This window comes from Cydia strobilella, chromosome 10 (assembly GCF_947568885.1).
Source record: "Cydia strobilella chromosome 10, ilCydStro3.1, whole genome shotgun sequence".
In the NCBI taxonomy this organism is placed as follows: Eukaryota; Metazoa; Arthropoda; class Insecta; order Lepidoptera; family Tortricidae; genus Cydia; species Cydia strobilella.
In genome coordinates this window covers 12237970-12254272 of record NC_086050.1, presented here as the reverse complement: position 1 = coordinate 12254272, position 16303 = coordinate 12237970, and the positions used below count along the sequence as shown (strand labels likewise).

Genomic DNA, 16303 nt, shown 5'->3' with positions numbered 1-16303 from the left:
ATTATATAACTTTTCACTATATTTACTCAAAATAATATGTACATATAATGCAATTGGATCAGATTCGTCCGCTTTTATTTAGTATTTAATTAGCAATGAATTACTTTAAGGACAAAAAATTAATTATAGGTATATTACTTATATATTTCATCTCATCTATCTTTAAAAAAGGCTAAAACTATATATAACTACTAGCTGTTGCCCGCGACTTCGTACGCGTGGATTTGTATGTTGCTGGTTATATAATTCTACTTGAGCATAGAACATTATGCAGCAAAATATAACAGTAGGGACGGTTAATAATTTATTAATAATTAATTATACAACGCATGAGATTTGTCTGTTACATCACAACCTACGAAGTTTCAACCCCCTAACTGATAAAAATTGTTCTCGATATATGATTTTGTATGTATTGACATGTTTTTTCCATGTCCTGGCGTTTGGACTCCGCTGTGACCCGGACATGTGTTTGAAAATAAATAAATAATAATTCCTCTAATATTGGACTGGAAAATCTTCTAAGGCCTTAGAAGATTTTCATGTCCACTATAAAAAAAAATGTTCGCTGCCGATGCAAACTTTCATCACCATCATCCTCGCGTTATACCCGTATTTTGCCACGGCTAATGGGAGCCTGGGGCTGAAAAATAAGTGCATTCCCGTTGCCGGGGAGGTTTTGGGATTATACTGAGCAACTTTTACTATGAAACTAACCCAAAATCGCAAAAATAAATATGGCTGTTTCATACATTTTGGCTGGTCCATTTTCTATGGGAGGGTAATTTTTTTTTCGCGTTTTCGTGGTTGATCCCACAGTAAAAGTTGCTCAGTATATTCCCAAAACCTCCCTGGCAACGGGAATGCACATGTTTTAGCCACCCTGTATATATGAATACTTACGTCCCATTGCACGTGGTAAGAAGCAGCCACGTTAGCACAATGCGGATTGGGGACTTCACACACACCAATTAATGTATGTTATAAATATTTAATTTCTTATTTGAAAACACTCAAAAGCGAATCTTAACAACAATAAAACCTAGATGGATCAATGTTCCGCCCTCGTTAGCCTCTGGTTTGTAAGTTAAATCGAATCATTTTACAATTTAATACCCACCGGGCTACCGCGAAAACTCAGGCTAACTAATTGTCGATTTCATACGTCCCTGTATTGTAAATTTCATCGAAATCGCTAAAGCCGTTTTTGAGAAATTACCAAAAAAATATGCAAATGTAGCTGAAAAAAAAAAAACAACGAGATTATTTGCCGCTACTGTACTTACACTTGCCATATAAGTAAGTAATTTTATAACTTTCTTTTTTTTTTGTATTTTCTTATTCACCACATGGTACAAGCCTGCGTGTAAGCCAAGATGAGACAAGATTTATTTTTCGTTGATGACGCGGATGAGGATTTTAATTACTCCCTTAAAAGAAGTTTAATTATCATCGGTTCGAGTTTGGGCTTCATTCCTGTACACTTCATATGTTAAAATGACATCGAAAATGTATTGGTTGCGTGAGTTCATAGAAGCGGTAGAAATTCGAATTTATTTTAACATCATCTTCAGTGCGTCTTATATTACTCGTACTTATAGAATTGAGCTCCAGGGGCCTGTTTTATGAAAGCTTGTATTTGTAATAGAAGCGGAAGTGTCTGTCTAATAGGGTATTTAAAAAAAGCTTCCGTACCTGTTTCCAAAAGAGCGCCAAAGGTAAAGAGTGTTGCTTTAGCAACGAGCGGGCCGCCACTCTTGTTCCAAGTAGCCAGGGACAGAAAGTCTTGGGCGAATTTGGAGGAGGCAAATGTCCAGAAACGGGCAAACTAAATGATGCAATAGATACATAGGGAAAGGATAGATAAATTGTATTATACAATTTAGTATCGAGTATCTGAATATAGCCTCTTATTAATTTGTTGTGGAAGTTATTTTCCGCCGCGTGTGCGTGGTTAAGGCGTTTAATTTCTTCGTCCTAATGTGTCGGCATACTTGTTAATGAGTTTTTAAATAAACATTATTAATGCGCATGAAATGCGATTAATGTTATTAAGTAGCACTTAATAAAATGATCAAATGCTACAAATGCCTTTTAAGTTTATTTTGAAATTGCTAGTAGTTCAAATGTCAATTGACACTCTAATACCTACTTTAGAATAGTAATTTGTATCAAGAACATTATCTGTAATTTATTTAATAAATGTCAGTATAACAAAAAAAAAACCCACCAAGTGCGAGTCGGACTCGCGCACGAAGGGTTCCGTACCATTACGGAAAAAACCAGCAAAAAAATCACGTTTGTTGTATGGGAGCCCTATTTAAATATTTATATTATTCTGTTTTTAGTATTTTTTGTTATAGCGGCAACAGAAATACATCATCTGTGAAAATTTCAACTGTCTAGCTATCACGGTTCATGAGATACAGCCTGGTGACAGACAGACAGACGGACAGACGGACAGCGGAGTCTTAGTAATGGGTCCCGTTTTTACCCTTTGGGTACGGAACCCTAACAAAATAACAATACAATAACAACTTAAGACTAAACGTAAGCCTAGTCAAAAAGTCCCCCCCGAGTTGTCCCTGGCGCAAAGGTGCCCATCACACTAGCCGCGTTACCACGTGGGACGCCACGGTTTTGTATGATATAATGTGGGTATTTTATAAGAAATCGTCAGGTAAAGCACATTTTACGTTTTGTCCCTATTCATCACCCCAGTCCCCAGTTAACGGTACAGGAATCGCATTATGCTTTCTTAACGAATATAAACCCCTAAAAAGCAATGCTAAAGTCCTACAGCAAGACATAAAGTCTTTAAAATGGGAGAACTTTCTGTCTGTGCCCATTTCATTCTGCCTGAGCGATTAGACACAATGGCCACAGTAATATATTTATTCTCCCTTTTCACTTTACCCCCACGGTTCGGCGCACGCCGCAGCAGACGCTTACACGATTGCCCACGTTATGCAGTGAAACCTCGGTAAGTGGGGCCAGGATAATTGGCAAGAAATAAAATCGTAATTGGAACCAGTTGGCCGGTTCGAATATTAAATTAACTTTGTTGTTAAATTGAAATAAATTTTCCATTGTATTGTATTACTCCTGCCTTATTGAGTAGGTACGTACTGTATCTATTCTGGACAAAAAAAAACATTGTTACCTCAATCTACTTGAATAGAACGAACTTATTAGAAAAAAGTCATGAGCTATGTTTGTTAGACAAAACATGATTTTGGCATGTAACGAGTCTGATTTTATGGAATACCTACCTTTTTAAATGTAACAAAATAAATAATCTGTTGAGATTTCCTTTGTCCAGGTTTTCCTGTATCTCCCTACGCATGTAAATACACTCAAGAGAGTGAATCACGTGCCTTTCAAACTTTGACAATACGCGGGATCGTTTTACGTGAAGAAAAATTGAGGACATTTCTCACGACTTGTTGTTGTACCTATATCGGGTAATGACTGTTACAAATTACTTGCAAAGTGGAGTGGATGCAAAAAAATCGGCCAAGTGCGAGTCGGACTCGCGTTCCAAGGGTTCCGTACATTACACAATTTAAACAATGTTTTTTTATGTGAAATGTCTTTAAAAAACCCGTAGGGGTCGGATCAAAAACTAAGTAATTAAGTCCGACTCACGCTTGACTGCACATTTCTATTAGGTTTTCCGGTGATCTATAGGTAAAGATCTATTTTGTATTTTTTTTTTTTAAATTTTGACCCAGTAGTTTCGGAGATAAAGGGGGGAATGGTCATTTTTTGCCTATTTCCTTAAATAACTTCTAAACTGTTTATTTTAAAATTATAAAAAAAATATATTTGAGATTCTCACAATGAGCTCTTTCATTTCATATGTAACACGATATAGTTTAACAAACTTTATTTTTTAATTTTCTCATTTACCCCCCCAAAAGTGGCCCCCGTGTTTAAAATTAATATGTTTACGTTACATGTCCATCTTTGGGTCACAAACTTACATATGTGTACCTAATTTCAACTTAATTGGTCCAATAGTTTTGGAGAAAATAGGCTGTGACAGACGGACAGACAGACAGACAGACAGACGCACGAGTGATCCTATAAGGGTTCCGTTTTTCCTTTTGAGGTACGGAACCCTAAAAACTACAGATGGAAAAAGTACAAGTAATAATATAAAGCCACGACTTGTTTGTAGCTTTTAGTCTTGAAACATTGTGCGCACTCTTTTAGTGTATGAACACGTACGAATTTTCCTTTTCTTGAAAAGTTTTCGCGAGGTAATATGCCAATGTGAGATATTTTGCAGTTTTGTTATTTTGTGTTGCGTAGTTTACATAATGGAATCAGGAGCAGTATAACGCTGCGTCTTACGTAAGCAAACAACTCGCGAACGCGAAGCGAAGCGGCGCGGCGCGGCGGGCCCACGGCGTTCGCATTCGTAACGAGATCGCCCACGTAGGACAATTCTATACCTAGATATCAAAGGAATGATTCACCCCGCGCCGCATCGCTTTGCTTCGCGTTCGCGTGTTGTTCGCCTACGTAGTACGCTGCGTAAGTAGGTGTGCGAGGATCCTTACCCTTGGCTGTTGCCATCATCGAAGCTTGATTTATTGTCACCTCTCTTGTATGTGCTATAATTTTTGCCTCGTAACAACCTTTTTGAGTGGATATTTTTCAGAGGACAATGCCGCGGCTTGCGTCATATTATAAAATGTTACATTTTCCTCAAGAACAGCTTTTAACATATTCGGTGCAAAATTGGGAAACATGATTTCACTTTACGTACCCTTATTTATAAGCCCGCTAAAGTGATTTTCTATGTTCGTTTCAACTGTTACCTACTTATAAATATGTTTTATCCGTCCCACGTTAACTGAACCTCAGCCCTATAATGTAGTCATATCTACTTAGGTACGTGCGAGCTGTGATAACCTCAGAGCAGTCTTTTCAGTTCACACCTTTGGTTAATTTTAATCTTCCTCTATATCTCCCAGGGAGAGATCCCTGTAGGGGTATTCTCCTTGATAAGAAGCGGTGTTTTTTTAGTACCTGTATGCTGTTCTTGTAAATTAGATGATTTCTATCTTTACCTGCTTGCATCCGCACTTCCGGCCCAAACCGGCGTCCAGCCTCGACGGCGAGCACGGCGGCGGCCTGGTGCAGCCCGTGCGCCAGGATCTGCGCCAGCGTCGCCGCGGCGGCCACGCCCCAGCCCCAGCCGCCCTCGGGGTAGTAGTGGCGGGTGAGCGTGAGCAGCTGCCGCGGGTCGAGTTTGGCCTGCCGCGGCGGCCCGCTCGGCTCGAGCACGAGCGGCAGCGACCGCGTGCGGAGCAGCGGCGCCCCGCCGCTCGACCATGACTCTTCCATCAATGCATCGCATCCTGTGACCGCATCACCGGTACGCCGCACGACCGGGTATCATGTCCGGCACATCACTATTCACTACCGGGAGTTAAATACGAGTATTGATTATGTTTTGTTTTAAGTGTTTTAGAAGCTTGCCGTTCGAGGGCCCTGAGTAACGTTAAAAGTGAAACTACTTAAACTTTTAACAGGAACGACCTAGAAGATATGTATTTCAAATAAAATAGGCAGTCGAAGTAATTTAATGTTAATCCGTTCTGCCATATTCGTTATTCGTGTCTAAGTTTTGCGTCCGAGCCTTGGCGAGCAGATAGACATCCGTCACAATTGGAGACAGTACCTACTTATATCAAGAATTAAGTTACCTACATACATGTTTGTACTTAACCACTACATTGTGTTGTGAGGTTAGTAGGAAATAGATCGGACTCGCTGAAAGTTAAGCTTCTCAAACAACCATCAGGATGATCGAACTAGTTTTCGTTATCGTTTTACCTCACTTTAAAACTACTTGAAATGAACAGCTGCACTAAAACCGATAGCATCAAAGTATAGTTTAAATTCTATTTTAAAACCTCTTCAACATCTACGATAAAGAAACGAAATAAAATCGACGACGAGTCCATTTTTTCCAAGTCAGATAAGTTGGGGATTTAAGTGTAGCGACAAATCAAGAAAACCACTGGAATACCCGTCAGACGCTAGACGTTTCATGCTCTTGAGAAACGCTTGACCGTAGGTATATTGCCTTTGCTGTACAAAGGCAAGTTAAAGGATCAAGGAACCAGAAAAACTGTGTCTTAATTACAACCATGCCTTATCGGATCGCGTGCTATTTGAATTACAGAGAGGTTGGAGCGGTACAGGGCCGGATTTAGAGGTGTGGAGATCCCGGGGCAACAAAGGAGTGGAGGCCCTCTGGCCCCAAATAATTTTTCCTATCCTTTCCTAAGTCTATTGTGGGGGCCGTATTTGGAGGTGTGGAGGCCCCGGGGCAACAAAGGAGTGGAGGCCCCCTGGCCCCAGATATTTTTTCCTATCCTTTCCTAAGTCTATTGTGGGGCCCCTCTTGTGTGGAGGCCCGGGGCAGTTGCCCCGGTTGCCCTCCCCTAAATCCGGCCCTGGCGGTATGTTCCATTTACTAATAACATTTTTATTCCATTTAAAGGGATTCTTTAATTTTAATTATAGAGGTATTTTGGTGCTAAATAATCGGGACGTTCTTATTTATCTGAAACCGGTAGAATCGCCTGCGAATGGTAAGCGATAGGATAGGTGCTTCAGGAACTCTGCATAGCATAGTTGTTACGTAGGTACTCGTATATTTAGATCACGCTACACTGGTTTAACTTAGTACAAGACTCGCGCACCAACGAGCATGCCTACACGGTCTGGACAACACCTTCATAAATCTCCAGAGTCCACTGTCACTGTCAGTGTCCTATTTGTACTAAATCTTCGTAAATAAGTCGGATTATTGTCCAAATGCAACTGTCACGGCCAGCAATACATCACAAGCGCATAACTGAGCGTCGACGCGCCTCTGCATATTGTACGAATACCTACACGTTCGATACGACAGTCTCCTAAAATATTTGTTATCTGAAGAGCACGTAAAGCATTTTAGCTTTTACACGGCCAATAACCTGATACTTCATAAGATTTTTCGCCTTAAGGTTAATGCACACAATGATTATTTTCAAAGATTTAATTTATTGTAAATGTTAAAAAATTTATTTATAATAATTTTCCTGTCAATTAGACTATCGCAGCATGTTCGAGTAGGTAAAGACATTGGTTCCGTTCAGTGGATAGTCTTACTGTCAGCACGGTGGTGACAGGGCATTTATACGGTAACGGCGAATTGTCAATGCCTTACCTGGTGTCAGGATACCTAGGGTGAGCGACAAAAGGGACGCATTGTGATCAGTTGCGACTCAGTTTACTTATGGAAAATTGATCTACCCGGCAACATAGGAAAAATACAGTATTTGTTAATTACGTAACGTCAAGCTACGTGTCGAGCAGCGGCGTTCGTCGTTCACCTATAACAAGACCTTATGTCAAGGCGAAACGATTAAGATTTGGTCTATATACATCCAAAAAAATCTTGATAAACGGCTCATGTTGAGTTGGTATCGAGTGGATATGTGAGTGTTAACCTTTACGTTACCACATACACTTTAGTTGCCATTTGCATAAAGAGGTTGAATGTAAACGGAAAGCATGGAATGAAATCTAATGCCTACGGTTATGTTTACTAAGGACGTACGTTATATACGTGAATAATAACGTTACCACAACGTTTACTCAACTAAACCTGACCTTATGCTGTTTTTTTCATGCTAAGCTTTTAGATGCTGTCTATCTATGTTTCAAGTAAAGAAAGTGAAATGTGGTGAAATGAAGTGAAATAGTAGTAAAAAAATAGATTTATTTATTTTACAAGGACATGAAGGAGCCCACTAATTATCAGTCCGCCGGACGATATCAGCCTGTTAGTTGTTCGGAGCTGTCAACTTTTTGTTCTGACAGGCTGATATCGTCCGGCGGACTGGTAATCAGTGGGCCGGGGCCTCTTGACTTAATCCACAGTCCCACTAGTCAGCATCAAAAGTAGCGGATCATGCTACGCGTCAAAAGTATCTACCATTCACTAATAACTTAACAAAAGGGATATGGCTAGGTATAATTATGTTAAACAATCAGACATTATACTTAGTTATAAACGCGCACTATAGAGATATACCTCTCTTTGGAAAAATACGAGTATTCCAGGTATAGAGATGCAACGGATAGTTGTTTGGCCGGATACCGGATACCGGGTGTTCGTCCTGACCATCGGCCGAATATTCGGTATCCGGACGCCGAACATTCGGCCGGCGGAACTATACCCACATTTCGGTTTTTCATGTGCCCATTGTGCAGATTTTGACCTGTTTCGTAGTGAACGTTCGCGCGGACTCATTTCTAGGTACGAAATGAGTGCACGTGCAAGTGAGTGTTTACATTGTTTAAAAAAAAAAATAAGTACGATTATGACTGTTACCGTTTCTTAAATCCAATTTGTTTATTCCAAAATCAAGCAAAGTTACTATCTGGTATCCGGCCGGATAGTAGGTCACTAACCGGTATCCGGCCGGATATTAATATACATATAATATTATTTATTATATAATTTAATATTAATTTTACATGTAATTCAATTGTATATGGACATGCATGGTCTGAAATAAAGAATATTCATTCATCCATTCATTAAAATAAGGGCCGGATAGGCCGGATACCGGAAAGTAGCCGAATATCCGGTGCATCTCTAACTCCAGGGTGGCAGATGCTTTTAGTATCTGTGGAGTGTGGACTATTTGACTGGACAGCCACCACTAAACTATTCTGGCTCAAAGATATCCTGAGCCAATTTTAGAATTATATTTTTTGTTTTAGAATTATACTTTTATTTTATTACAGTTTTCGTCAAACGTGACGTGACACTGACAAAACGTGACGAATCTTTAAGATTGCACTCGATTAGGTTCTATCCATAGTTTATGATCTCCTCGTACGTGAGATACTTTTATTACGTTACAGCTCTCTTTGTCTGTACCTTTCAGACTAACATACATACAAAAAATACATACATGGGCTAATTGGAGTAATTTTGATGAGAAACAACTGATATAAAACTTTTTTATTAGGTAACGAAAGCTTAAATTATAGACAAATATTTCTGACTACAACTATTTTGTAAAAACCTAAACCAATAAAATAAACATATCTCAATAGACTTATATTGACCGGGATATAGACCGTGATTACCTTTTGTATTACCTTTTGTGTGTCCCGGTCAATATAAGTCTAGTGAAACTAACCGTGAATCATTCAAAACTCTAATTATATCTCAATAGTTACAAAGTGCCATATAATTTGTTATGATAGACAAGATGTTTCAATTCCATGCGACCCGTACCCTAAGTTAGAAAAAGGATAAGTATCATCGACTCGCAGTTCTCTTATAAAAAGACAGACATTTGATAAAACCGACACCGAGACCTAAAAAGAAAAGTATTATGGACTGTCATTGTAACACGGGTAAGGACCAAATAACAGGATCCTTGATATAAAGTATCTTCCTGACAGCTCACAATTCTTGTTTTTGAAATTTGAACGTTACTCCTTCTTCTTTATGGTTGCTTCGGCGTTAACATCGGTAACAGTATACGCGAATTCAAAAGCTATAGTTGATATCAGGGCTTGGAGGTTTATTATTTGAAGACGGTCGTACCGTTGTCAGAGAGTCTAATAAGTTGTATTAATCCTCTGGTTTTGTGAAATGAAAGGTGTTATCGGCGATGTAATGGTAATTATTGAGGACACTCAGATATCATATCGTTTATCAGATAAAATCATGGAATTGTTTTGCCAGCTTATGTTACGTTTTAATGAAACTGTTAATTTTATATAGCATTGTGTAGCATTCGTTATCATTTTCGATCTAAGTGAAACTTGGTTGATTCAGAAAAGTCAGTTTTGGAGAATACATAATATGTATATCGTTTCATTTCACCCTAAATCGTATAAGTACAAAAGTACAATTAATATTAAACGTCTTCTGGGCCTGAAGATAAATATTCAATTGTAGTACATTTGACTTGAAAATAAGTTTAGAATACCTACTCAAAGTCACTATTGAAAAAGTTTATTTCTAAATTTCTATGGGAAAGATTGGCGTTACGTCATGGAACAAGCGTCCCCGGGTAGTCTAAAAATAGCAGATAATAAATTAACCGAAGTGACTTTTAACAGACACACACAATAACACCAGACGTTTCCCAATACCTTAATAACCCCTTTATGGATCGTAAGTAGGAAAAACAACCTCTGCAGGGCAACGTAACTTTTTGGCTGGCACCGATAATGTCCGCCCATAAATTGTGTTACAACAAACAACCCACTATCTATCGCGGGCTCTAGATCGACTTGCGCCTACAAAGACAATCTCCCATACACTACGCATTAACCTTTCGTCTCACTTGAAAAAAATAATAAGCCGCACTCATTGAGCAATTCAAAAAATAACTGAATTTAAGTAATAAAGAAATCACAATCAATTTTGAAAAATAGGTATATAGATCCTAAAACAGAGTTTGTTGTTACAAACCGATCTGCATGTAGTTATAGTTGGTCAAACAAAACTTGTCAGTAGAAAAATGCTCTATGGCATGTAGTTATTTTAGATTTAATTTTTACAGTAAACAGCCAGGTTTGACTTGCATAGGTCAGTGAAGGCAAAATACATATTATCCATAACTTTTTTCTTGATTTTCATATTTATATTATTTTTCAGGATTTCCGTTAGGCTCCAGTACTTATTCCAAGCTTTTTTTACTCGTCGGTCTACTTCCTCTTCGTTTCGTTGATTGCTAAAGTTAAGCAGTTTAAGTACTACTTAACAAATATTTTTTTAAGTGCAGATTGTTTAGAATTCTGCACATATTACACACATGCACAGCAGCTATATCTTTTAGTCACTAATTATTTATATAAACAATAAAAAATATAGAATTTAAACTGTCGTGTGTCTATACTAACATTGGTTTAACTTACGTGTTTTTAGTCGCTCGCGCGACATGTTTCGGAGAGCCTAATAGGTCTCCTTTTTCAAGCACTAACAGTGCGACTAGCATTCACGATGGCGGGTGACTAAAAAGATGTGAGCTAAACCGTAAAATTGGCTTAAACAAATGTGACGTTCTCAATCAAAAGGTACCACATTGTCGCTTGCCATAATACTAATCAGTTGTGTTATAAACTAATTTATACTAATGTGTTATAATTACAAATATTTAATACCTCACTAAGCGTTTGTAGCTATTGGTAAGTGCATGTTGATTAGCGGTTGCGCTCTTATGCGAAATTAGTATGGCGTCAATGATATGTGATTATGAATCGTTGTATATGCTTCGTCTATTGAGTAAGTGATCTATGTGCGCCTATCAACCATCTTTTCACAGTTTCCACCCCATTTAACTAGTAACTCTAACGTAGCACTGCGGTAATATTATCTCTTAACTGAGATATTTATTTGTCTATGTTTATGTGAGATATAATATATTAAGGCTAGAATGTAGTCTGTATGACGTCGACTTGAATCCATTTGTCTTAGAAATGAAATAATAAAACATGATTTTTCTTTAGGTAGCCCCTAGGATTTTGCAATTGTAAACACAATTATCATCAGATTTTCATATAATATTTACTCGTTATATATGATCTATAAATTATAACTTTTCGTAATTCGTATTAATAAAATGAAAAGTGCGCACGGTTAAATAAAAAGGCCTTAATGTTTAAAAATATTAAGGCCTTTTATTTTCCACCCGCATGTTACATAATCTTCCTCGCGTTATCCCGGCATTTTGCCACTAATTACTACACTTGACAACTAATCCCAAGAATTGACGTAGGCACTAATTTTTACGAAAGCGACTGCCATCTGACTTTCCAACCCAGACTAGAGGGAAAACTAGGCCTTATTAGGATGGTGAGGGGCATTCTAGGACGCCCCCCCAAATGGATGGTTGGAGTTTTCCTCCAGAGAAGGGGCTTAACAGCCGTTCGCTGCGGGGTCATGGTAGAGTGCACTGGCGTTCCCATGGCCTCGCCTTACAGCACCGAGGCGACAGACAGGTGGTTTTAGTGGGTATACCGGACTTACGTGGTGAGTCCCACATAACCATCCCGGGTACATCCCCGCACCCGGGTGGTATGCGCAACGCATTTCCCCTGTATAAAAAAAAAAAGGCCTTATTAGGATTAGTCAGGTTACCTCACGGTGTTTTCCTTCACCAAAAAGCGACTGGTAAATATCAAATGATATTTCGTACATAAGTACAGTACCTATCTGAAAAACTCATTGGTACGACCCGGGGTTTGAATCCGCGACTTTCGGATTGAAAGAACAAGAACAAAATACCGCGATGCCAAGAGCCATATATATTGTAAAAATCTTCTACCTGGTAGGTTTAATAATATTGTCTTCGGTTACCGCGATAGTTACCTTACTCATGAAATAAAACTATGCATATTTATGAACTCGACTGTACATTATTTATGTACGTGAACTAAGTGATAAAAATGATCTGGTCACGAATTGTACAATTAATGTTGTGACTGTTGATAAGAAAAGTATGTAAAGACGTCTTGAAACAAATCAACCAGCAAATCTAATATCAGTTTGAGCGTTTAACTGCCCTAATGATCATAGATAATGGCACGTTTACATATAGATAAACACACAATAATAAGCGGTGTAATCACACTTTGGCCTCGAACGTTGAAAGCTATCATCCGATTGATGAGATAATAGCAACTTGATCGAGATTCTGATGCCACAGTTAAGGTTCCATATTAGTTGACCAGTGTTTTAACTTTTGGCAATCGATTTGCGGTTCACTATTATTAGGTACTATCTACAATAACATACCAATTGGCAAATCTATGGTACTGTACACACAAATCGTAGAGTTATTTAAACTAATGATAGTAATGATTTAAGGTATTATTTATGGTACTGTACACATAAATCGTAGAGTTATTTAAACTAATGATTTAAGATTTATTCTTATTCTTATTCTTATACTTAAGGTATTTTTAAGTCAACCAGCTAATTGACACCATCAGACAGCGTTACTCCGATTTAAAATCAAAGAAGGGATAATGATAAGCTGTAATGTAATAACGTATGCGTTGCGGAGTGAAATCTGAACAAAATTCAATGTCGCAATAAATATAAACAACATGGTTAATTTTCATAAATGATAAAGTTTATTCAAATGCGAGATTTTTAACGGAAGTTGTGGTGTCGAAAACACACATGTTGGCATTTTTTAAGTTAAAATTTTATGTTCCTTAGGAAAACTTTTTTAGGAAACTTCGTATGCTCGACATATTTTACATTCTCGTCCCATTGGTGTTCTCAAAATAATAGTTACCTTGGCATAAATTTCCATTTTAAGTGACATATGATTAGTCCCCCATAAGCCCCATAACGCAAAAACAGCTGTTTTTGTACATTTTTGTCGGTATGACGTACGTAAATAAATAACTGAAAATTTAGTTATTTATTTTTATTTTCGGAGACGGTGACCTTGACTTTTCTTAAATGTTTGCCGATGCCCATATCTTCAAGATATTTTTAAACAGTTTTACTGCCACATTTTAATAATCTCATTACCTTTCTATAAGATTTTGTGACTCAGCGGGCCGTCATTTTCTTCAATCGATCTCTCCCAGAAAACTGGCTAATGCTGGAATGTTTACCTGAACCAGACTTTCTAGTAGTAGTGTTTTTAAAGAAAAAGGATGTAAAAATATTATAAACATACCTTCACCTCTAACCCGCTTCCTTCCGGTTCTTCTAGATTGACCACAATTTCAAGATAAAGAATCCAATGGCCACGAAACTTACCGAATTCATTGACAGATATATAGACTTTAAATTGGCAGTTAGATATAATTTCAGTTTAATTTTTTGTTTACTTTTTACATGTTCAAAACTTTGTCTCCAGATTTCACTCCTCGCATAATAAGAAAAGAAGTAGATCAAGGACAAAAGGTATGTACTTAGTTGTAGACCACGGATAAGTACCTAAGTAAGAACTCTCGTGTTAGATAGAGGCGACCCCAAGTTAGGCTTGTGCCTGCTCGGTCACTACAGAGAGCGCTCCGCTCTCGGTCAATCGGTCAAACGAACTAGTTCGGTCTTTTAGTTCCTTTAGTTCAGTTCGGTTGTTGAGAGCCGGGAATGAATAGGAATCGGTTTTCATTGGATTTTTTTCAATATTTAGTAACTGAATACAATTTAATTTGTACGATACGATGTGTCGATATTAAACATTAAAACACCTTAACACAATAAAAAAAAAAAACAAATCTGAAGAAAATATTAGATTTTTCTTCATATTTTACGGGCTTAGGAGTGTCACGTCATTCTTTCATCTCGTTTACACTCGTGCCAATGACATTGTCAACCGTTTCGTTCCATCCATTTACCGTTTTAGTCAGTCAAGCGCTCTCCAATCCCACTGAACTAAAGGACCTAAAGACCGATTAAGAGCGTGCAAAAAGATTTAGTTCCTTTCGGTCCTTCATGGGATTTCATTCTTAACAGTTCTTAGTTCATGACCGACTCAAGCCTACCCCAAGTCAACTGGCCATGTCTGGACTGAAAAATGAGTACCATTTTCCCAGCTAGCCCAGCAATAGTGGTTTTTTATTGATTACTTATTTGATATAGGCAGGTACCGATCGACGCACGAGTTGTAAATAATTATAATGTTGATGAAGATCATGCGTAGTATACAAGGTCAAGGAATTTAATTTCAATACAATTTCGTGCCTTGTCACAGTGACAATAGTATGAGGGGGACCTAGAGTTAGATCAAAAAAAGTCTACAGAGATTTTGACATCACACGCAGTGCCAGTGTTATTTATACGTCATAATTTCATAGAAGTTTGACGTTTTAAATAACACGTGCACTGCGTGTGCTGTCAAAATCTCTGCAGACTTTTCTTGGTTTAAGAGTCCCCGGTAAGCTCGGTTCTCCATACAAACATACAAACGTAGTTACGCTCTCATTTTAAAACGAGATTGCTCTAAAACTTTGTACTTACAATAGGTCTGTAATTAGTTTATGTAGCTTCGTTTATTAGTATTTCGTTTGTTTTATGTCCTAGAGCTATATTAAACTAATAACATACCAAGATAGTTGGTCAAGCAAATCTTGTCAGTAGAAAAAGGCGCGAAATTCAAATTTTCTATGTGACGATATCCCTTAGCGCCTACATTTTTTAAATTTGTCGCCTTTTTGTACTGACAAGATTTGCTTGACCAGCTATAGATATATCTCATGTTATTGTATGTGCAAAGTTTGTATGGGATGGTGAAATTCGGTCGATTTTGCCGAGGAATCTTAACTCTAGCAACTTTCAAGGTACAAAATGGTACTGAGATTAAATTCTTTAAATGTACCTACAAAATTTCAGCGATATTGAATTAATGAAACATTTGATTTTATCGCAATGAAATACCTAGTGATAAATATATTATTGATAAATGATAGGTGATAGGTAGATAATCAATAATCATTAACGACATGAAAGGTCGTAGCAGGATACGGGACGAAATAGTTATTTACGATACAAGTGCGGAAAAGAGGTAATTCGAAACGAGTGGCGATAAATTAAAACAGTGTAAAACACGACCGCAGGGAGTGTTTTAAATCGACGCGAGTTGCGAATTACCTATTCGCACGTGTATCGTACACAGTTTACAGTACCATATGTACTGTACCCTTTAAACTTTCGACATTTGCACGAAAAGTAGAACCATATGTACTGTAAAGGACCCTTTTATAATTAAGAGCTGAGTTTGTTTTCTAAAGTTACTTAGGTACATCTAGTACTACAATTGTGCTAAGTTTTGTTGAAAATTTCCCAGTGGTTCCCAGCAATCCCAGCCGGGAAATAATCTGCCGTGATAAAAACGTATGTAATCGCAGTGGAAACGTCATGCAATTGTTTATTTTGTTCTCTTTGAATAGGTTCTTTATTTAAACGATGCCTTTATGCAAGTACTGCAGATACGTTAAGCAGGGCAGAGATAAAATCAAAAGTAAGTCAAAATTTCAAAACAATTTTTATTCTGAAGGGGTGACCACTCTAAATGCCATTTCTAAAAAAGCCTTAATTAACGTTCTGTCAGTAATATTAGTTTGATGGTTAAAATCGAAAAGCAACACTGTCAAAATCAAAAAAACTATATTAGTTGAACACTAAAAATGATATAGGCCTGATAAATAAGTCACTACTTATCGTGAACGTGTAATCGTTATCAACAGCGTTAACTGTATTATTTATGACGCAACATTAATTATACTTCATAATAAC

The 16303-nt window shown here is 37.7% G+C and overlaps 1 protein-coding gene across 3 annotated transcripts in view; it reads right to left on the bottom strand.

The window, feature by feature from the left end:
• Positions 1-16303, bottom strand: part of LOC134744551 (monocarboxylate transporter 10-like) — a 202557-nt gene that overhangs the window by 43281 nt on the left and 142973 nt on the right. The window contains exon 2 of one of the 3 annotated variants that reach the window (XM_063678382.1): positions 5082-5433. The exons of 1 other annotated variant lie outside the window; for it this stretch is intronic. In XM_063678382.1, coding sequence (XP_063534452.1) covers positions 5082-5358 — 277 coding nt within the window. In that variant the 5' untranslated portion in view covers positions 5359-5433. Of the gene's footprint in view, positions 1-5081; positions 5506-16303 lie in introns of all 3 variants that reach the window. One more of the 3 variants, XM_063678381.1, reaches the window with a different exon arrangement.